This window comes from Cryptotermes secundus, unplaced genomic scaffold (assembly GCF_002891405.2).
Source record: "Cryptotermes secundus unplaced genomic scaffold, Csec_1.0 scaffold779, whole genome shotgun sequence".
NCBI lineage: Eukaryota > Metazoa > Arthropoda > Insecta > Blattodea > Kalotermitidae > Cryptotermes > Cryptotermes secundus.
In genome coordinates, this window is record NW_019737096.1 from 1,532,912 (window position 1) to 1,556,197 (window position 23,286).

Here is a 23,286-nt window from a genome sequence, read left to right on the forward strand (position 1 = left end):
GAAGGCGATGATTTTTTGCTCTGTATTGTGACAGGTGACGAAAGCTGGTTTCACCATTTCGAGCCTGAAACGAAACGGCAGAGTATGGAATGGCACCATTTGCATTCTCCATCAAAAAAGAAGGCAAAGACAGTGCCATCAGCTGTGAAGGTGATGGGCACAGTCTTCTGGGATGCAGAGGGGTTTATTCTGGCTGAATTCCTGGAACCTGGGCAAACCATCAATGCTGCTCGTTATGTCCAGACGCTGCAAAAGCTCCGTTCTGTATTGTGTGATAAACGTCCGGGACGAAACATCATCATCCTGCATGATAACGCTCACCCCCACGCCGCTCGTCTCACATTGGAAGCAATTGCAAAGATGGGGTGGGAAGTTCTCCCACACCCCTCCTATAGCCCTGATCCGGCACCCTCCAACTACCATCTTTTCGGATTTGTGAAGGATCAGCTGCATGGACAATGTTTTGGGACAAGGGAGGCAATTCGGAAAGCAGTGTATCAGTGTCTTCGGATGGCTGGAACGGAATTTTACAGAAGGGAAATTTTCCAACTGCCAGAACGCTGGGAGAATTGTGTACAAAGAAGTGGCAATTATGTGGAAAAATAAAGAAAGGTCTGTAGATTGAGGTGGTGTATTTGGTTTGTCAATAATAAAGCATGTTACTTTACAAAAAATTGTTGCTCATGACTTTCAGTACGACCCTCGTAGATACGGTACATAACTATGATAACATGGAGAAAACCATGAAAATATTACATGTGGAAAGAAAGGAGCACTCTTATAACCTAATATATGACACATTAATAAAGACCAATCCAAACATGCATAACCCAACCCACTCTAGAACTCTCTACGAGACCCCACACCACTTCATCCCATTCCCATTTCACCTACTTCACCCCCCTAAATCCTTCCATACCCCTTTGACCCTACTCCTCCATTCCCCCCATAGCCTGTGACAACATGATAGAAATTTTAAAATGTGATAACCAGAAGTAGTATAGACCACACAGCAGAGCATAGCACATAAATTAGACAACATAATAACAGTAATAAACGATATCCTGGAAATAAGAAAGAAGGTAAATTCGTGCTTAAGAAACAGTTAACACAAACGAATCTAGCCAATAATAGAAGAATCAGATGAAAAGATGCGTGGCCTACTACAGCAACAGACATGTAGAAGAATATAGCATACAACACTATTAAAATTAATTTTAAATCAACTTTTAGTTCCTTATATATCTTGTATTTAAATCACCATCTTGATGCTAGAATATAAATGTACATAGAAAGTAGTCATTTTAAGTCTATGTATGTAAACATGCATACATGCTTTAAAGTAAACGTAAAGGTATCCCTGTACCAGGCCGTGAAGGCCCATAGGGTTGTAGAGACGTTGAGGTTCCCACATTATCTAGACAGTCGGCTCAAAGATGGTGGTAAGGTTGTCAGCCTTGCTCGCCGCCTGTGCTGTACTCCTCAGGAAAACTATTTAATCACTTCCTGGTACTCATTTCTGTTAGAGGCTGAGCCGACCCCAGGGCCATAGTGCGGCTGGAAGGATTAGGACAATTGAAAAAAAATCCAAGGACCTCATCGGGACTTGAACCCGCGACCTTTTGGCTTGTACCATAACCCCTTAACCAACTACGCTACCGCGTGCCCCTTGTATACATGCTTCACAATTCAATAATGAAAATGTGTAAATCAAGACACCAGAGGATGACCCTATAAGGGTCAAAACATGTAGTGGAACATAAGTTAATAAATTATATTTGTGTTGATGGTGGAATTTGTATTATTAGTTACACTCACACAACAGGATGCAAACATTAAAAATGTATTGAATTAATTTAGAATCGTGCTGGCTTGGGGATTATTAATGTTAAACCTTTTGGTTCTTTACTTGAAAGTTAGTTAGCTGGAATGCCTTGATTGTCAATATTTGTTTAATTCCATTGCACAATTCAAGTATTTGAACAACTTCATCTGCTCTTTCACTGACTTATCTGTCATTCTTATACCATCCATCTTCATGACCTTAATTTGTCACACTATCACATAATCCTTCCATGACATATCATATTTTATAATTTCTGTTTATCTCTTCTATTTTATTTCTCCATATTGCATTATCTTTGAACCATCTCCAGTCTGCTTACACTTTCATGAAAACGGCAATATATAAGAAAATACTTTAACCATTTATTTTTTCATTTGGTTGATTGATTGGTTGTGGATGACCTTGTATTGCCCTCAGTTTATTTCAATACCATATGTTGAGAAGTCTGTATTTCTGGACCTTCAGATTATGAACTGCTTTGCTTTCTGTGTTATAGTTTATCCGTACTTCTTACTAGAGTTGGTGCTAAACAAGAGTGCAAAGGCATTTCCCGGTTCTGAGTACATAGAGCTTCCAAATTCAGTCTATGAAATTTTACATGGCTGTACATACAATCTTGAAGTTCATGTAATACAGACACAAAGGTATCACCAGTAGAAATATAGCACTTCAGAGTATTTTTGCATGTAGTTTGTTAAAGGTATGCCATATCATAAATGATTCAAATAAAAGTTATAGATCTGAATGAGCTGCATTTTATGTCATGTGCATAATTTATGATAAGATGATTCATTTTTAGAAATATAATATTTGACCTAAGCTTCATACCATGGAAAGATTATATTGGACCCATTCATATTCATACTGATACTAAATTAACTTTACTGCTGTTAGTGTAAACATTCCATACCATACTTCATCTAATTCTGTCAAGTGATGTGGAAGATGAAATATGTGGGAAGATTGACATGATATTTTCATTATGCATTCACTTAGGTACTGAATGCAAAGAGCATGCATAAAGCATTAATACCTAAGTCTAGGTTGACACATAATTGGAGAATGCCACACAATTGACAGTGTAAGAACAGATTCTTTATAATGAGTTTATTTAATTAGATTTTACAGTACTGTGGCAACAGCTGTGTTTGTGTGACATCACAATTTATGTGGTAGGTATGCTGATAATGATGGAAGAATTGGAAGTAGCTTTTAAAAAAAAAAGTGATCACGATCTATCTTGGCATTCTCCAGGAGGAACTAAGGTCATGCATTGAGATCCTTAATCAGGATCATTTGTGATCATCTTTATACTTCATTTAGCAAAGTCATACAAATATGACAGTTCTAGGTTGGATGCCACTTTATATTGTGGGAGAATCAATTTACATCTTTTAGTTGCAGATGGGAAGGGACCACTTGAGAGATGTAGGCATTGATAGAATGATAATATTAAAATGGATCTTAAAGAAATAGAGTGTGAATCATACCGCCCGAGCGACCGCCACTTTATATTGTGGGAGAATCAGTTTACATCTTTTAGTTGCAGATGGGAAGGGACCACTTGGGAGATGTAGGCATTGATAGAATGATAATATTAAAATGGATCTTAAAGAAACAGAGTGTGAATCATACCGACCGAGCGACCGCTGCTTGTTGGCGAAGTTTTAGTGCCAATAACAAGTTAAATTTGTTTCCATTTTTCATTTATTTTGTGCTTCTATGATGGAGTCAAATTTTATGCTGTGACTTTTTAAAAGGGAGTATTGTTTATGCTGGATTTGGGTGAATTTTTTACCTCAGAGTAAATAAGTTAAATTTCTTCCTGTGCAGGTAAACCCACCATATTATGTACCATTGGTGGAGGTAGTACCAGCACCATGGACAGAAGAGTCAGTTGTTACGAAGACTCGTGACATTATGAAGGAGATTGGGCAGGTCCCTGTGTGCTTCAAGAGGGAGATTGAAGGATTTGCTCTTAACAGAATTCAGTGAGTCTTTTTGGTACTTCTCTTACATTTGTGCTACCTTGGTCTACTCTGTTATTGCATAAATCAGAAATGTTTTCATTTATTAAATCACTATGTTATGCAGTAATTTTGTTTAATCGTTGCAAGGAGAAGGATATTTTTGTTGTGAATAAGGATCTGAATTTCTGTCAATATGACAGTCCTCTTTCATAACATATTTTGAAACATATATCACAGCAGGAAGTTGTGGACATATTTTATATTTTCCATATCACTATATTGCTGACAGTGTCTCTATTTACATGAGGATAACTTTATCTATATTTACTGTCATATAAAACTCATACAGTAGATATTGTCAGCTATGAGTGATGGTTATTTGAAAACACTGTATACTAAGGAGACCATATAGACTTGAATGAGGTGAAAAATTATTATATACAGTTGACAGGAAAGGATTACAAATTTTAAGCTGGTACTGATGTGGCAACTGCCTGGAGGAAATTAGAATGATCATAGAATATTTCAGTTTGTTTAGCTGGTGGCTCAGTTAGTGTTCAATACTGCATTCCCCTGGTTACAACTGAAATATGTTATCGCTGCTAATCCTCTTGATATCTAATATATTTTTACATTTTTCATACCAGAGATGTATTAAGAGTGGATTGAAATTTTTGTGTATTACTATTGGGGATTTTAAATTACCTGGTCTCTTAGCATCAGGAGAGGTTATGGCAAGGGGTTAAACAATGAAAAATGCTAATTTAGTTTCACTACATTGTACTCCTTGATGAAATTAGTGACCTTAACACAGAGAAAGTCTCTGATACAATCTCATAAAGATTTCTGTTAGAGACTGCAATATTTCAATTGGCTATTTATTAAATAAGAGTTAATTACTTTAAACTATGTAGGTAAGTCAATAAGTGAGTTACAAATGGATATAGAACTTAAACAAATAAGAATACTGATTTGAAAAATGCTTTTATTTCTCAACATAATATCCCTGTACATTGAGGCACTTGTCCTATCATTTCACAAGCCCCTGAAAACCAGAAGTATAAAATTCTTTGGGCTACTGTCGGAACCAGGCAGTGACTGGGATCATGAAGGCATACTGCTCACCGCATTCCAGCCTCAAGGACAAACCGTAAATGCCGACTCCTACTGTAACATCCTCAGGAAACTTCATAAGGCCATTCAATGGAAGTGACCAAGACTCCTCACCAAAGGCGCGTTGCTCTTGCATGACAACACGCATCCCCATACTGCCAACAAAACAAATGAGAAGCTGCAAAATTTCAAGTTGGAAGTCCTCGAGCATTCTCCATATAGCCCTGACCTTGCTCCAAGCGACTTCCATTTGTTCGGCCCTCTTAATCATAATCTTTCGGCTGAACATTTTCTTGACGATGAAGCTGTAGAAAGGTAAGTCACCACCTGGTTCCGACAGCAGCCAAAAGAATTTTATGCTGCTGGTTTTCAGGGGCTTGTGAAATGATGGGACAAGTGCCTCAATGTACAGGGAGATTATGTTGAGAAATAAAAGCATTTTTCAAATCAGTACTCTTGTTTAAGTTCTATATCCATTTATAACTTACTTATTGACTTACTCTCATAATTAGTTGATAAAAATATAGGCGTTATAAGAGTTCAATTAAGACTTTAAGAATGCTCTTCCCACAAGCTTTGTAGTATTAATTATATAGTGCATAAACTCTTTAGTATCTTAACAAGATAAAGTTTTGTACTGCTTTATTCAAGTGTCATGAACTGAACTGAAATTCTGTTTTGGTCATGCAGATACTGTATTCTGAATGAAGTCTGGAGACTAGTTGCTGATGGAATTCTTAATGTTGAAGACATTGATAATGTCATGTCAGAAGGTCTGGGTATGCGCTACGCTTTCCTAGGACCTCTAGAGACTGCTCATCTCAATGCTGAAGGTATATCAGAGGGAAAGGCTTTTTTAGCACTTGACCACCATATCGATAACATCTTGGACCCACCCAGCCTGCTGGCCAGTGCTCTTAGGGTCTGGTGGAAGTAAAGGCAGTCAGATAACTCATGCATACTTGACTTTGCAACTACCAAGTCACGTCCCCTACCTTCACACAGGGACAGTTTCATATCTTACTTTTTATATATAGCAAACAGTAATTATTTCTTTTTATGCTATATGGGAGCTGGGGTAGTGTAGTCAGTATAGCGACTGACTATGGGCTGGATGACCAAGGGGACAGAGTTCGAGTCAAGAATTTTCTGTTCTCTATGTCATCCAGACCAGCTCTGGGGCCCTTCCAGCCTCCTATCCAATGGGTACTGGGGGGCTCTATCCCAGGGGCAAAGCTGCGGGGGCTTGAAGCTGACCACTCACTTCCAACTAGTGCCAAGGTGAAGAAAATGTAGATCTATACATCCAGTCCACCATAGACCTTCATGGAATAGTGCTTAATTAGTTGAGTACAGGGACAGCTTCACCGTTTACATTTTATGCTATACTCTAAAGTCATTTTTAAACTAGAAATTGGTCGGTGGAAGTATATTATAATGTTGGCTCTGTTTTTCTGTGGCCTAACCTCATATGGAATGTGGTACTAAAATATAATTCATTATATTAGTGTGAACATATTGTGGATTAACTCAGGATGCCTGCCAAAATATTTAAATTGATAGGGGTTGGCTTTGTGTTATAACATCTAACAATGCCTTATCCATCCTCTTGCATGTAACTGTTAGAGATCTTTTCCAAACTATATATTCAGTGTCACAATGCTATTACCACAAGTGTATTTAAAAAGGTGCTACAAAATTTGTGGATATTTTAAAAATATGGAATACCCATCCTTGGGAGCTGTTACTTAGCCATGCCTAATGAAGACACAGAATCCTTAATGTTTGCAGTAGTGTAGTGTATAGATTAGTAAGAGCATTATAATTATTTGTAGCTGCAAGTTATAAGGGTTCAATAAATCCAATTATCGATCCAAATCCCGTCTCTAGAAACTAACATGTGTCAATATGTTGTAACACAAAAATATGTATGAGATGAAAATTAGACAATCTATAGTAAAAACATTTTATATTGTTTATATCAGCATGGTGTTACCTGGTTTTGTAGGTATGGAAAGCTACTGTGATCGCTATAGCAAGACAATTTATGATGTGAGTGTGACATCTGGTCCGGTGCCAAAGTTCGAAGGTCCACTTGTGAAGGAAATCAACGAACAGCTCTGTGCCAAAGTACCAATTGAAAAGTTACCTGAACGTCGGGCATGGAGAGATGCCTGTCTTACCAAGCTGTCAGTTCTCAAGAAAGAGGCGAACAACTAAAGAGCACCAAACAATGCAATGTGCATTATCATATAATTATACTGTATATATTATACATTAGATTTGTACTGAGCAGAAGCAAATATACATATATTTAATCCAAAGTCCATTTAATTTTGATTCACTCTCATTTGCAGAATATTGCAATGTGATTAATATTCATATTTCACATTTGGAAAGTTATGAATTAGAATATTATTTGATTTATTTATTAATGATGTCATTAACTCAAGATTATTTTGTATCAAATGATACAATAATTAATGAACAATGAACTGGAAAGATGTGGAACAAAGAAATCCTGTCCTAATTTGAGGTACTGAATAGTGAAGGTGGCAGCTTCACCCATTTTACTTAACAACAATATATATTGTTTCTACTGTTCTACTGCTGATCCCCCACCCTTCAGCACCATCAACTTTCAGACTTGGTTAAACAGTACAGTCCCAGCATTTGTCAAGACTGAAGAAAACCATGAAACTTACCAGAGCCAGTCTTTGTGCATAGATTTGAATCTGGGACCCTCCAAATATGAATTGGAAATGCCAACCACTCAACTGCTATATTTTAATTAATATTTAATATTAAATAAAATACTGGTTATTTATATATTCTTTGCACTGTGTGTGTGTGTGTGTGTGTGTGTGTGCACGCCTACAGGGCTGGTCATGTGTCCATCTACCTGCATGTTTCAAATCAAGAAATGCTGAATGGGAGTTTGAAGAAATCTGTTCAAAGGCTACCCAAAACTCATACTTTTTCTAAGGGACGGAACAGAATAGGTGTTTTCCTTCACCTGAGGATGGAAACAGATCCATTTTCTGAAACGTCGTGTTTTTCTTAGTTATCTTAAAACCAGGACGATGGATAAAGTGTGAAAACCCAATATCTCTAAGTGTTATACACCATCGTCAGAATCCTATAGTAACTTCCTAAGAGGAAGCTCCTCCCTGAAACAGGCCTCATTGGTCCAGTTCAAAATTTGGAAGTTCACCAGTAATTTACACTTTCAAATGATATAGTTTTGCTGCATGATTTTAGCCCGTAAAGCTTCGATGGTGCTTTTGACAGCAGCCTGATGTATAACAGCTTGGCTTGGGTACTGGGCCATCCCACTTTTAACCTCAAATTACTAAAGGCATGACAATGTAGCTAGAACAGCTAAAATTCCAGAGTGTATAGTGAATGCTACATCCTGTCCACACAGCAAGAATGAGTTTTTGTCACTTTCTGAATGTAAAAATATGACTGATTACTCCTTATTCATAATCCATGGCTTGCATTTAATTGCTCTTAATTAACATAATTTATAGTAATCCTAATTCTGGTGAATGGCCACAAATCCGTATTAAATAGTCTCTTAGTGAAAAATTAAAACATGGCGATATAAAACTTTTGTCATCGGCAACAAATTTGAAGTTTCTTGCAAGAAGAAAATAAATATTAATAATACTACTGCCATTAACAGTAACAATCTGTAATATATTTAAAACTGAAAGTAATAAAAACATTCAGACACTACTAAATTTTGATCCCATGACTATCTGTGAACTATCTGCTAGCCTGAGCTATGTGCCTTAGGCTAGCTGATGTATTTTTTATATTGACAATACCAGATTTTTAAAGTTTCACTTGAATGTTGTATATTCATATCTAATTAAGATAAATATATGTTGTTTTATGAACACTTTAATAAAATGAATATGTGAAGGGAAATCTCAGTGTATGCTGTTGCATCACATCCTGTGTGATTGTGAGGCCATAGCTTATTTAAGATCTCGTCAGTTCTTTATGGAACCAAATGGGTCCTACACTTTATTAGAAGTGTAGAATTAATAAAGGGCTAATCCAAGGGGAAACACAATAGATCATTGAAGGTTGCAGTGTGGGAGCCAGTTTTTATGGCTAACCCCTTACACACATTACATGCTGTTGCATGTACTGAATAATTTCACATATCAGAACAAAGTCAAGGACCTGTATTACAAACTGTACAGTTCTAACATATATTTGCATATTTTAGTGATGATGGATGTTATGCCCTCAGGTTTATGTCAGGTATTATGTTTTTAATGTTAATATGTCTGGGGCTACACTAGAACAAGTATTTTGAAATACAGTTAGGAAATATGAAATGGAATGTATGAATGTACCGCGTCAGCGCAGCAATGCTGACTGGGTGGAAGCATGTTACGCAGAAAGCAGGACGCTTGGAGGTAAGAATGCTGAGTCGAAGGGGGCTGGCAGATGGACAACGCGAACCCCCCATCAGCAGGCAGCCAATGAAAGCTAGCCACCCTAACAAAATCACGTCATTGCGGGTAGGAGTACACCCTCACGGAAGTTGACGAGTTAGCAAAAAGAGAGTATAAAAATACTGGAGGAAAACTTGAGCCACCTGACAGAAGAGGAAAGACGAGTTGTGAGACCAGCTCTGCTAGACTACCAAGACTTGTTTAAGAAGACGGAAGATGGAATAATCCCGTGTACAGACCTAGGGCACCATGAAATTGATACAGGGGATGCAAGACCTGTAAAACAGAATCCTTATCGCATCCCGTATGCTCTACGGGATAAATTATGAAATCAGGTAGAGGAAATGGTAAAGAAGGGGGTTTTGACCAAAGCTGCCATGGAATGGGCTGCACCAGTAATCCTTATTAGGAAAAAAGTTAAGTATCTATTTTGTGCCGATTTTAGGGGCCTGAATGTTGTAACGAAGATACCAGTGTTTTGTATACCCCTAGTCCAAGAGAACCTGGATAGGTTAAACAGAAATCGGTATTTTTCATTTGTGGACCTCAAGGACGCCTACTATTGCCTCCTGCATCCCCCAAGCATCCCAGGAGAACTGCGAACTCAAAGCCAAAGAGGCAGAATTCAATGAATTTACCTAGCCTGCCATTTACGGCAGAACAATGGAAAATATAAACTGGATTGCAATTCATTTTACATGATGTGAACAGTAATATAACTCAATGAGTTTATGGATAAATATTAGGAAATTTGACTCCTATTTTAAAAGACAGCAGTACAAACACTGTATTCATTTCTTAAAAGTTGTACTGCTAATTCATATCGTTATATGTTCACATCTATTTGTAACAGCCAGGGGCATTCAAAATGTTTAATTTTATTTTTATATGTTATTTAATGATGCTGTCAGTATCCAGACTATACAGCATTGATTATGAGGTGATTAGTGAATATGTAGCTGTTGGTGGAATGAGAATTGGCAGGGGAAACCCCTTACTGGGAGAAAACTCGCCCCAGTGTCACCTTGTGCACCACAAATGCCGTATGACCTGACCTGGTATTGAGCTCAGACTGCTGCAATGGCATTCAAAATGCTAAGTGCAAAGAACATAAGTGGAAATTCTGTGTATTCAGCTACAGACTAGGCCTTTCCAATTTTGTTGTAATTTGTGTGTACTCATCTCTAGGGCCTACAGAAAAAAGTACACACAGAAGACAAGAGTCTAGGCAATGCAAAAATGGGGTCTTAAGATAGTCACCTTCTGGATGACCGAGAGTAATGAAGCATCATCAAGTAAAGAGGCAAAACGATCTTCTTACCCTAAACTATATCCTGAGCCAGTTGAGTTCAATTCAAATCATAAACCTCTCCCCCAAAGACCATTATTTTAGCAATATCATGGTCTTTCTAGTGGCAATTCTTCAAAAAGGATTCCTCACTGTAAATCTGTATATATTCTTGTCTCAATTTTCAAAGCGACCTGCTAACCACTTTGGAAACATTCTTAATTAACACAATTATGGTTATGAATGATAATTCATAAATGAGTTCTTGAAAACAGCAGGGAATCTATTACAAGCAAGTACCATAAAAGAAACACAAGAAGAATGTTATGAACAACTGAAGACTTAAAAGTCTATACATGTGAATCAATTAAAACTGACAAAACTGAACACAGAGGTCCCTACATAAAAAGATCCTGTTTAAAACTATTTCCTGCCTGAAAAGTTAAAATCATTGTGTTCAACACCACCATAATAATGTATTTACATCCCACATATAAAGATATACTACCTGCAATGACCAATTTTAACGACATGAATTGAACACTTCACTCACTGACATGAGTTTTTATTGTACTATATTATATATGTATATATGTAGCACTCGGTAGTGCTCGGTGATTGGCAGAAGTTGGGCAGCATTAGCAGTGACATTCGGACCTTCTATCTAGTAGTGCACAAAGGCAGCGGAACAACTTAGGATACCTGTGTTAATGCTAATTATTACAGTGAACAAGAAAGACACTTTAGCAACGTGTAACAATTCATCCCGGCTGATAAAAACTTGCAAATAAGAGAACCTGTGTCAGTGTTCCTTGTCATTTAGGCAGAAACAGACAATATACCACTTCAAGGTCCAGTGTTGAGCTGAAGAATAACCTTACAAATGAATGCTGAATTTGCACCCCCAAATGGAAGACTTGAAAAATTCAGAAAACATGCAGCACACAGCTGCCTCTGGCCACTGGAAGATTTTACTTCAAATCTGTTTGGAATATAATTAAAAAGAACAATGCTAAATGTCATCTTCAAGGCAGAACATTTAAAAACAGAATACCTGACTTTAACGATGGCAGCAGAACACATGTGTACATTCGAAAGCTTGAATATATACTGTTTTTCGACATTTATTAAGTGTAAAAGTACAGTGTTTATAACATTTGTTTCCTACAAGACATATAATTTTGTATATATTTTTAAGCCTGCACTTGTAAGACGTTTCCTTCCTTAAGAAGTTTATATTTCTTGGTTCCTTGGAATAGTTCTTAGAGATCCCTATTGTATTTACAAATGAGACATTTCTTAATACAGATATCTATGCACCTCATGATCTATGGCAGAGGTCAGCAACCTTTTAAGGAAGAAGAGCCATTTTCTGATATTCTCAGAAAAGAAATTTTGCAAGAGCTGCTGTACTAAATTTTATACACTGTCTGCGCAGATTTATATACTTGTATTTCTGGAGAGCTCCTATATTTTTTCAGCTGATACCAGTGATTTTATACCAACAATATCTACACTGATTTATATATTTTATTTATAAGTCAATACAACAGATTGGTCAAATACTACTTCCTATACAAAAGCATTATCTTATCAACTGAATTTAAATATATTTTTAATGAATCCATGGAAAACATATTTTTCCTATCACTGAAACTTCCATCCTTCATTCCTATTACTGTCATGCATCATTTTATAGACTCCGTTTATTTTCAATATGAACACAGAGCCATTATATGTACTTAAAGCCTGCCTACTCTCAGTCTAAAGCATTGGTCTTCTGCCACTCAAACACTGAATCAGAAAGTTCTAATCCTGTTTGCAGTGTGTTTTTCAGTGCTGTTTACACTCTGCATATTTGTAGGCTCCTGATAAGCTAATATCTATAGTTTCACAATTACCAGTAATTCTGATTTGTAACATCCAGTCTGTTGAAAGGGAACAAAATTACAGGTCTTTATATGTAGCCTTGTATCAACCAGAGAGAAAGGTAAAAGGTAAAGTTACCCCTGTACTAAATGCTATGCCACAAAGAAATTATGCATAGCTCCACCTTTCTTGACCTTGGCATCAGATGGATCTTAACTACACTTGCCAAGTCACAGGTACCCCTATCACTTCATAACCACCAATACAATCCATATTCAAATAATTTTAACTACATATTACCCTTGATAAAGTAATGTAATGCTTAACAATTGGAGATTCCACGTTAGTGAAAATTTATACCGTTTCTGGGCTGTGATACTGCATACCTCAAGTGGTTAACAATGTTTCATATGACCTGCTGTAGATGGAGGTAGCAGCCTCCTCCCAAATGTTGATAACCACTAACAGGCTTTACAGGGCATAAATTCAGATCACAATCTAAAAAATGTTTACCTACATACCTTTCCATTATTTGATACATACTGAATTTTGCCAATATTACAATGTTACCACTTATGAAGTTTGCTCAGTCTGAACCTTGGCATTGCTGACAGGAGGGACAGGACATTGAGGATTGGTAGTGCAAATCACTGTAGCAAGGGAAACACAATAGACACCAAACACTTATTTACGCATGAATATCACTTTATTTAACAAAGGATGTACAACCAATGCTATCAACGCTTTCCTCCAACACGTGGTGCACTCTTCTGCTGGACTTTGGAAGCTTTTTGTTTTGGAACAGCCTTTGTCTGCAAACAAGAGAAGCAACAAGTAATGGTACTGTCAGTGATTGCAAAAATTCTGTAACTAACGTTATGTTAGTAACAATAAAAAGCGGCACTGGTGACTAGAGATTTCAAATTTGATCACAGTCCACTGAAAATATTAACATAATCCCATTTATTAAAAGACTGTCTGATTCCAGAGAAAGCCAGTCCTTTCTGAAGAATTGCAAGTACTTACTTACTTTTGAAGCTAAGCCCTTCTTGAGGAGAAGCCACATCTGCAGGTACTCAAGAATTTCCCAGCATTTTATGCAACCCGAAGATTCATTACCGTGTTCACAAGAGCCCTCCACCAGTCCCTATCCTGAGCCACATCAATCCAATCCATACCATACCATCCCATCCATCTCTCTAAGATCCATTTTAATACTGTCCACCCACCTAGACCTTGGTATTCCCAGTGGTCTTTTTCCTTCTGGCTTTCCCACCAATATCCAATATACTATTTATAATAAAATTACGAAGGTCGATCAATAAGTACCCGTGCTTGAAGACAGGTGGCGTTGCTGAGGGAAGTTGGCATTACCATCGTGTACTGCCATCTGTCAAACGACACCATACTAAATTTCAGACTGATTCATAGGTTAGTTTTTATTTGGCAGCCAGTTGCATCAGACGTGTTTCCTCTTTCTCGATACAATGGAAAAAGTGCAATATCAATCCATAATTCACTTTTTATTTTTGGATGGAAAAACATGTGAAGAAATAAAAGCGAAGTTGGATGCTGTCTATGGGGACCTTTCACCATCTATGACAACCGTGAGATATTGGTTCAACGAATTTAAACGTAGTCGTACATCTGTTTTTTATGAGGAGCGGCCAGGCCACCCGGCAGATGTGGTTACCGATGAAATCGTTGAAAAGGTCCACGACATGATTCTTGCTGATCGCCAAACTAAAGTGCATGAAGTAGCAGAGGCCGTAGGCATGTCGTACGGAACGGCAATCAATATTTTACATGATAAGTTAAGTATGAGAAAGGTGTCGGCCTGATGGGTGCCACGATTGCTCACAGTGGACAACAAGCGGATACGGCTGTCAATGTCGAAGCAGTGTTTGGGCCTCTTTAAGCGAAATTCGCAGGAGTTTTTGCGTCGAGTCGTCACCATTGATGAAACCTGGATACATTATTATATGCCAGAGACCAAGCGACAGTCAAAACAATGGATTCTTCCGGGTGAATCTGCTCTACAGGAGAAGACGGTCCCATCGGCTGGAAAGGTCATGGCCACGATTTTTTGGGATTCGAAGGGAATAATCCTCATGGACTTTTGCAGAAAGGAAGAACGACCACGGGGCAGTACTACAGTAAATTACTGGACCGATTCGATAAGAAATTGAAGGAGACACGGCCCCATTTGGCTAAGAAACAAGTGCTGTTTCACCACGATAACGCATCAGCACATTCATCTGGAATTGTCGCTGCCAAATTGCATGAACTGCACTACGAATTACTGCCACACCCACGGTACTCGCCCGACCTGGCTCCCTGCGACTTTTTCTGTTCCCCAACATGAAAACTTGGCTCAGGGGAAAAAAATTCAGCTCAAACAAGGAGGTTATCGCCAAGACAGAAGTGTATTTTGAAGAGTTTGACAAATTGTATTTTTTGGAGGGGTTAAAGAAATGGCAGAAACGTTGGGAAAAGTGTATCGACCTCAAAGGAGATTACGTTGGAAAATAAAAATGTGAAAAACTTGTGTCTTTATTCCTAACACGGTACTTATTGATCGACACTCGTACCTAGAAGGAACAGGAAAGTTCAGAGGTTTGTAAAGGTGATGTGATGTGACTAATGCATATTTTGGGTTACATAGCTGCTATTCAGAAACACGTACATTACACCATTAATCAAGCCAATGTCAGGAAAGAGTACGTCTGTAACTGACTCTACACAATGGATTAATAAAGTAATTTTATGGCCAGGAAATGATGATGAACATATCAGTGAAGTTCACAAAAGTCCTAATGAACAAAATGAAATAAGTGTAGACCCCATTCTAGACACATAAGATGAGCCTTCTGCAAAGATACATATACCAGCGGAGTTTCAGCTCATACTGAATGTATTACTTTTTATTTCCTAGTAGGGTCTATGATCGAGGTGCCTAATGACATCATGCATACATATACATTACAGTATTAACAATCATTACTTTACAAGTATAATGTTTTTGGACATTATCCACCGTCCTGTCTATTTTCTAAAATAGAAGTCCTGTTTATTTTTCAAAACAACGTTTAGGAGAATGGATTCTGTCCCTGTCCTCAGGTAGAACCTAATCAGTTGGATCCAATAGAGCTAGTCCCTATCTCCAGATTCTGTCCCCGTCCTCCCATCTGAGTAGGTTTTACCTGAGGACAGGGAAAGAATCCAGTGTCTGAAAAGTTGTTTTGAAAAATTAACAGAACAGTTTTTTAGAAAATAGACAGGACGATGGATAATGTCCAAAACCACAATACTTGTAGCAATGTACCAACCTCACAAAGTTTTAGATCTCATGATATTTATTTTGTTGCTGAATATGCTTGAAATTAACACAAGGCACATATAAATAGTTTCTTCATGTACCTCTTATGATATTTATGCAGATTTGGATTTAAGCAGTTATGTGGGTATATTACCCATGTGTCCACTATCTTAACGGTTTTAGTTTAGATCTCCCGACACAATTTTGTTGAATGCTTAATTCTAGGATCAGAAAGGAGAACGCATATTATACAATATAAAGACCAGTGGGAGCAAGCAGACTTTCTCAGGCATAGCACATATATTTGGAACAATGCACTGTATGAGCTTGTTTGGGGGGGGGGGGCACGCAACAACATTTTATGATGCACTCATATGACACTTCTCACTGTAACTTCAGTAATTCACTTACACACTTGAGTGAAAATCTTATTCAGTCAAGCATAATTACCATTCCTTAGTTTCTGGCATCAGGCAATAAAATCTTTCTTTCTTTCTCTCTTCTTGCAACAGATCTACAGAATACCACAAAATGATTTCCATCCTAAGTTCATAACAAAAATATTCTATTAGGTGGAGTAATGTACATTTCCATTGGACAGAAGGCCCTGGATTCTTTCTAACATTCATATTGGTAGTATAATTTTACACCCATTCAAAACCAATGATTACTGCAAGCATGCTAAGAAATGTCCCTTTTCTTCTATATGCATTATGTGATGCACACCATTACTACTACAGCTTAGCCCCTAGTTCTGAAAATTAAACATCCTGAAATGAAAGCAGAGTCACAGTACGTAGGCAATGATACATCTTTCGTTTGGCAAAAGCATACCTAACGCAGCCATCAACAATCACATACATAAGGTAAAGCTACCTCTGTAACAGGCCATGGAGGCCCACAGGGTTGTGAGATGTTGAGGGTCCCACATTATCTAGACATTTGGCTCACAGATGGCAATAAGGCTGTCAGCCTTACGTGCTGGCTGCCCTTTACCCCCAGGAATATTCCTGGTATTCATTTCTGTAAGAGACTGAGTTGACTCCAGGGCCATAGTGCAGCTGGAAGGATTAGGTAAATTGAAAAATATCCACCTAATCATGACTCAAAACTCGTGACCTTCCAGCTTGTAGCATAGTGCCTCAACCAACTACACTACCGTGTGCCCCCAATCAAACACATAAGCCTTCAATAATGATATCACATTTCTCAATCACGACTTGATCTTTTGTGAATTTAAAGCCCATCTCCTCCATCCTCAGATTATCCAAACTGCTCAATTTCAAATGGATAATAAAAGCCAGAAATCTGCCAGAGAGGCCAATATACAGCTGATTCAGAATTAACAAATTCAGCCCTATTACTTTCAAATTATTACTCATTTCAGTTTAATGTATTTCTTCAATCTTGCAATATTCCACAATTTTGTTTCAGAAACACCTTTATATTACAGTTTAAAAAGTACACCTTTACAGTTTTAAATTCGCTCCAAGCTGTTACAATGAACAGAGAGCATGCCATATAACGCATGAACTTGCCTTAGGTGGAGCCTGAACCTTCTTTGCCGCTTTTACAGCCTTCTTCTGCTCTTTTGCAGCCCTATTATGAAAATACAATGGGTCATTAACAAAATGAAAATGTTACATTACATATGTGCGAAGACGTGTGTCATTGCTCAGGCCTTTCAATTATATCATTCTTTAATCATTGGATTGACAGATTGTTATTCATCATCACAGCAACAACTTCAGCCATTTCTGTATCAAGTGATACCTAGGTCCCACTTACACAGAAAACCTGCAATTATGAGCATAATCTATAAACTAGTAGAACAATATGGTCTTTGAAAAGGACAATCTTGCATGGAAGATAATTTTACCATTTGGCAAAACACAGAAAAAAGTAGGGAATTCAGTCCTGAGACACATATTCCTTTGAGAGACTATGAAAATTGTTTTGACAGAATAAACCATAAAATACTGTGGCAAATTATTGAAAGAGGCTACCCATAACTTCTAATGCATGCCATCAAGTCCTACCAAAACACTGCAATAATTTTACATATGGAAGATGATGCTCAAAAGATATTTAAAAAAACACAGTTTGACCCCAACCTGACTTAATATTTAGAACATGTCATCTGAGAAGGAACCAAGAAATATGATTAAAGGAAACCCGTTTCCTTGAATACACTATTTGCAGATGATCAAATTACAAGTCAAAAAGGGTGAAGATGAATTGAAAGATCTGCATTTCACCTAATTACATAATCCATGAAAAAGCTACACTTTATTAAAGATCTCAATAAATAAAAGCAAAACAAAATACCTGTGCGCTTAGATCATTACAGCTGCAAATGTAGGGAGAGTACCAACCATATCATACAACTGCTCAACCTCTTGTTTATCCTTCCTTTTGGAAAAATGCTTGCAGTATAGGGATTTGTCTATGTTTATTTTCTTATTAAACATAAAAGTATATGTCTAGTGCAATATAACCATGTGACTACTGCACATAATGGTGCAGTACTAAATGCATTTAGTCAATGTGCTTAAGCTACTGGAGCAAAACATTGCTGTTCTTGAAATCACACGGTTTCTGAACATGATCAAATAACACTCCAAAAATATTGTGGGAATTTGTTAATAGAGAACAAGGCTCACCAGAAAATACTCTCACTGGTAATATACACTTAAAGAGATGGAAATGAAATAGTCTCAAGTCCGAGTAGAACATGTAACATATTTAACAAAACCTTCATAGAAACTGTAAATAAACTTATACTTGACAAAAATTTATTTCATCCACTAGTAATAACAATATAAGCATAAAAAATTCACTTGTCCTATTAGAAATAATAGACACCGAATTGATTAAAGTAATTCAGGGAATGAAGAATAAAAAATCAAGCTTCAGCGTAATATCTTACCTTATAGCCTGTTCACGCTGGGCTTTCCTGACTTCTGGTTTCATATTCCTCTTGGCTATGATGTCTGTAAGAGAAGCGCCCACAATGGCTCTCTGGAACTTTTGCGTGCGACGTGTGCGTTTCTTTGCCTGCTCCTCTTCCTGGCCCTTTTTGTGTTTACGCCTGTAAACAACATTCACTTCTTAAAACACTTTTTGGGTTTAAAATTTTTCAAGAAGTAACAATGGCTTGACAAAAAATATTAACTACAAAGTCACAAAAAAAGTAATTTGAAAGCAACATACCTGTACAGCACGGTCCACGTAACTTTCCTGGGATTCCTCTTCATTAAGTATGACGATTCACATTTCGCGTTCAAGAAGGTAAATGTCTGATAAAGAAAATTACTTCAATTAATTTTTAGTTACACTATTATGACCGTCCTGACTATACACGTTTTTCGGCGATACTTACCTTGCCATCAGTTTTAACCATGGTTTTCCCATGGCCGGGATATATTTTATATCCACTATATGCACACAATCCAATCCTGAAACACACATATTTAAAAGATAAATACAATTTAATGAACAGTTAAAGGATGCTTTGGAAAAATGGCTGATAATTATTACAAGAAACAACGCCTACTTACTTCATCTTGCTGATCTTGCTCAATTGTCAAATGGAAACATGGATTACTATAGTTACAAAAGAAAGCACGGGTTACTATAGTTATACTCTACATAGAATGGGATACCAACTACTGAACACTGAACATTCAATACTTTCAATACCGTCAACTAAGTTTAAGATGTTTTAAGATTATAGAAGTCTACACAAATCGCACTCGTCATATATACAAATAATTCTCATTGCTGCAGATTTTAAACTTCCACGGTGGTCGATTATCTGTGTTAATTCTGTTCGTCGGTTGTTGCAGGGTAATGTTGTGGGAGATTGTGGTCATTGTGGTGACGGTGGTGACCGGCAAGAAGTACGGATGGAAGTCTTTGAAGCGCATAAAGGTTGGCGTTTTGAAAGAGGGTTGTAGGGGTGTCTCTTATTTTTGTTTGTGGCATTAGTTTCCGTAAAGATGAAGTTAACAATATCCCGGTATTGCGTTATGTTGTTCGTACAGTTTGGCCTCTTATTTGTTGACATCTTAGTGAACTGTTTTTCTGACTTTGCTCGGAAGAGCAGCGTAGTTGTGTTATTACTTTTCATGTAAGTTTTGTAGTCTTTTTACACGGTTTTCAGGAACGTATTATATATAATTATATACAGTAAAAAAAGTAAATGTACCCCTGTAACAGGCCGTGGAGGCCCATAGGGTTGTGATGTTGAGGTTCCCACATTTTCTAGACAATCGGCTCATAGATGGCGGCAAGGTTGTCAGCTTTACGCCCCGGGCCGCCCTTACCCCCAAGAATATATCAAGAATATTCCTGGTACTAATTTCTGTTAGAGGCTGAGTCGACCCCAGGGCCGTAGTGCGGATGGAAGGATGAAGTCAATTGAAAAAAAATCCGATGATATCATCGGGACTTGAACTCGCGATCTTTCGGCATGTAGCATAGTTCCTCAACCAACTACGCTAACGCGTGCCCCAACTGAATGCGTTATTATTATGTTAAAATAATAGATACTGAAAATGCAGTCAGGCCAAGGTGTTAGTTATTTAGGTACATGCGAAGTATATCCAGCGGACAGTAAGATATTAATATGTTGATAAAATGGTTATCGAAGTTCGTAATTTTCTATCTTGTAAATTTATGCAGGCTTTTTCATTTGGATCTCATAGTTCCCAATCTGTGTGGAAGTATTTTTTGGGCTTTCTTCCCAGAGCATTTTCTGTAGTTTAACGCCGAATAAAACCAGAGTGGAATTTGAACTCTAGATTTTAGTCAAACTTTGTTAGTCATGCTAAGAGTCTGTGGTTTGTTGAATATCATTTAATTTTGTAATACCAGCGCTTGCCTTAAAATTGTGTGCCATATTTCATTCACTTTAGAGTCATTCTGTCATGCTTGATATTTGTATAGTTATCTAGGATTATGTGAAACATCTCTTTTGTGTACATTTTGTATCATTACACCCAAAACAAAATGAGATGTGCTGGCATGTAAAATTTTTCCATTTTCTGCGGGTTATGTAATTTGTTGAACCTCCACACTATGATGCAAGTGAATTGATAAATGCTTGCTTATATTGTGACACCATTTCACATTAAGTCTAATGGTGAACATAACATAGAGCCTAACAGATCATTTCAAAATACAAAAATAACTTCAGATGATATCTTATGGAAAACACAAAAACACCAAAGGTTGGATATGTTTGAACATACAATTATAGAATGCGAAGATGGTGGTAAAGAGTGTGCTAGTGATACAGATATATGTCAGTAGTCCTGAAAGGTTTCTCTGCCCTACTAGCAATTTTGGTTTATACATTATACTAAATAATGCTAAATATTGAGTCAGGTAGTGTAGTGGTTAAGGCACTATGCTGCAAGTCGGAGGGTCACTGGTTGAAATACCGATGAGGACATTGGATTTTTTTTCAGTTGACGTCATCCTTCTGGCTGCACTATAGTGGGGTTCACTCAGCCTCTAACAGAAATGAGTACCAGGAATTAAATAAATAATTTTCCTGGGGAGTAAAGCGCGGCCATCGCGTAAGGCTGACAACCTTGCCGCTATCTTTGAGCCGATTGTCTAGATAATGTGGGACCCTCAACGTCTCGCGACTCTATGGGCCTTCACGGCCTGATACAGGGATAGCTTTACTTTTACTTACTTTACTTAGTAACTAACATAAGTTTGCTCAAGATTGGTTTTAGTGTATGTCATGTGAAACAAAATATGCATCAGAGTAACAGAACTGGAATTAGTTCACACTCTTCTGAATCATTATTTGTATTAAATGAAAGAATTGTTCATATTTTTGTGAGTATTGGTGAAGGATTCTCAGCCATGGCATGCATGCATGAATGATTCAAAAAACAAAGAAAATTATATGTATTATATGAATAAAGCTTTTATAAATTCGTACCCAAATGTAAAGTACGTGTATAAATGCTCTACAAATAAAGATATAGGGAATATAATAAAATCTCAAACTCGTGTGGATATGATGAGATATCACCCATTATTTTAAAAATAAGCTTGCCATTTATAATTTTACCTATAAACTATATATGCAATAAAATGCTAAGGGGAGGAATTTTTCCTGATAGACTAAAATATGTGATAATAAAACCCTTGTATAAGAATGGTGATATATGGGATGTGTCTAATTTTAGACCTATATCACTTTTAATATCTTTCTCAAAAATATTTGAAACTATAATATATACAAGAACTTTAGACCATCTTAATAAGTATAATATCCAAATTACTGAACAATATGGATTTAGGAAAGGATTAGAAACTGATAATGCAGTTTACAAATTGACTACAGCGATTTTAAATTTTATGAACTACAAACAATTAGTGGCAGGTTTTTTTTTGTGATCTGGAGAAAGTCTTTGACTGTGTAGATAATGATATCTTGTTGTCCAAACTTAAATTTTATGGTATTACTGGGAAAGATCATGCACTTTATGAATCTTATTTAAGTAACAGAGATATTAGAACAGTAATACATAAAAGTGATGTGAATACAGTATCCTCAGGTTGGCTTATTGTTAGACAGGGAGTGGTGCAAGGGTCTGTATTGGGACCTTTGTTATTTATCTTATATATAAATGACTAGCATAAAATATTAAATAAATTTCCTACACCTATAATTTTTGCTGATGATACTAGCATCTTAAGCCGGAAGGTCGCGGGTTCAAGTCCCGATGAGTTCATTGGATTTTTTCAATTGACCTAATCCTTCCAGCCGCACTATGGCCCTGAGGTCAACTCAGCCTCTAACAGAAATGACTACCAGGAATTAATTAAATAATTTTCCTGGGGAGTAAAGCGCGACCGGTGCGAAGGGCTGACAGCCTTACCACCATCTTTGAGCCAGTTGTCTAAATAATGTGGGACCCTCAACATCTCACAACCCTATGGGCCTTCAGGATCTGTTATATATTCATTTACTTCATATCCATGGATCATTATACATGATATAGGACAAGTCAGAGTTATATGATATCAACACCATAGGTAAAAATAATTTTTACCCTTCACAACCAAGGTTGTCTGTCTATAAAAATGGTGTTTATTATATGGGTATAAAGGCACTTACCTCCCTGCATAAAAAAATTGACCGATGATAAGAATCAATTTAAAAATACTCTAAAAATTACCTTCTATTGAATTCTTTTTATTCACTGAATGATTTTTTTAATAATAATTACTAATTTTAATATGCATTTTTAATATTTTATGTATCATAGGTGACTTATTTTGGCATAAATATGTTATCATCTACCTTTTGGTATGATGATTTTTTACAATATTAAATTTAAGATGTTATGTATAATGTTAAAGTAAGAAGATTAACA

At 36.9% G+C, this 23,286-nt stretch overlaps 3 protein-coding genes and 1 long non-coding RNA gene across 4 annotated transcripts in view; 3 read left to right on the forward strand and 1 right to left on the reverse strand.

Moving 5' to 3' along the window:
• Window positions 1–7,263, forward strand: part of LOC111870196 (lambda-crystallin homolog) — a 27,937-nt gene extending 20,674 nt beyond the window's left edge. The window contains exons 4-6 of the mRNA XM_023862283.1: window positions 3,680–3,837; window positions 5,620–5,762; window positions 6,938–7,263. Of these exons, the coding sequence (XP_023718051.1) occupies window positions 3,680–3,837; window positions 5,620–5,762; window positions 6,938–7,149 (513 nt within the window). The 3' untranslated portion in view covers window positions 7,150–7,263. The remainder of the gene's footprint in view (window positions 1–3,679; window positions 3,838–5,619; window positions 5,763–6,937) is intronic.
• A 5,982-nt stretch (window positions 7,264–13,245) lies between these two features.
• Window positions 13,246–19,536, reverse strand: LOC111870176 (60S ribosomal protein L24). The gene is made up of 6 exons (XM_023862246.1): window positions 19,441–19,536; window positions 19,263–19,338; window positions 19,094–19,179; window positions 18,810–18,971; window positions 17,419–17,479; window positions 13,246–13,373 (listed from the first exon to the last, which is right to left on the reverse strand). The coding sequence occupies exons 1-6, from the start codon at window positions 19,443–19,445 to the stop codon at window positions 13,299–13,301; spliced, it is 465 nt and encodes a 154-aa protein (XP_023718014.1). The 5' UTR covers window positions 19,446–19,536; the 3' UTR covers window positions 13,246–13,298.
• A 102-nt stretch (window positions 19,537–19,638) lies between these two features.
• The window catches only part of LOC117282767, a 26,838-nt gene continuing 23,190 nt past the window's right edge, over window positions 19,639–23,286 (forward strand). Inside the window, exon 1 of the long non-coding RNA XR_004513623.1 lies at window positions 19,639–19,813. This is a non-coding gene — a long non-coding RNA (uncharacterized LOC117282767). The remainder of the gene's footprint in view (window positions 19,814–23,286) is intronic.
• The window catches only part of LOC111870175 (transmembrane protein 138), an 11,072-nt gene continuing 7,554 nt past the window's right edge, over window positions 19,769–23,286 (forward strand). The window contains exon 1 of the mRNA XM_023862245.2: window positions 19,769–20,012. Coding sequence (XP_023718013.1) covers window positions 19,882–20,012 — 131 coding nt within the window. The 5' untranslated portion in view covers window positions 19,769–19,881. The remainder of the gene's footprint in view (window positions 20,013–23,286) is intronic.

Coding starts and splice junctions, on each gene's coding strand:
- LOC111870176 (XM_023862246.1), bottom strand. Junction 18,972..19,093: donor ACGTGGACCGTGCTGTACAG/GTATGTTGCTTT, acceptor TGTTGTTTACAG/GCGTAAACACAAAAAGGGCC. Junction 13,374..17,418: donor AGGTTCAGGCTCCACCTAAG/GCAAGTTCATGC, acceptor TCTTGTTTGCAG/ACAAAGGCTGTTCCAAAACA.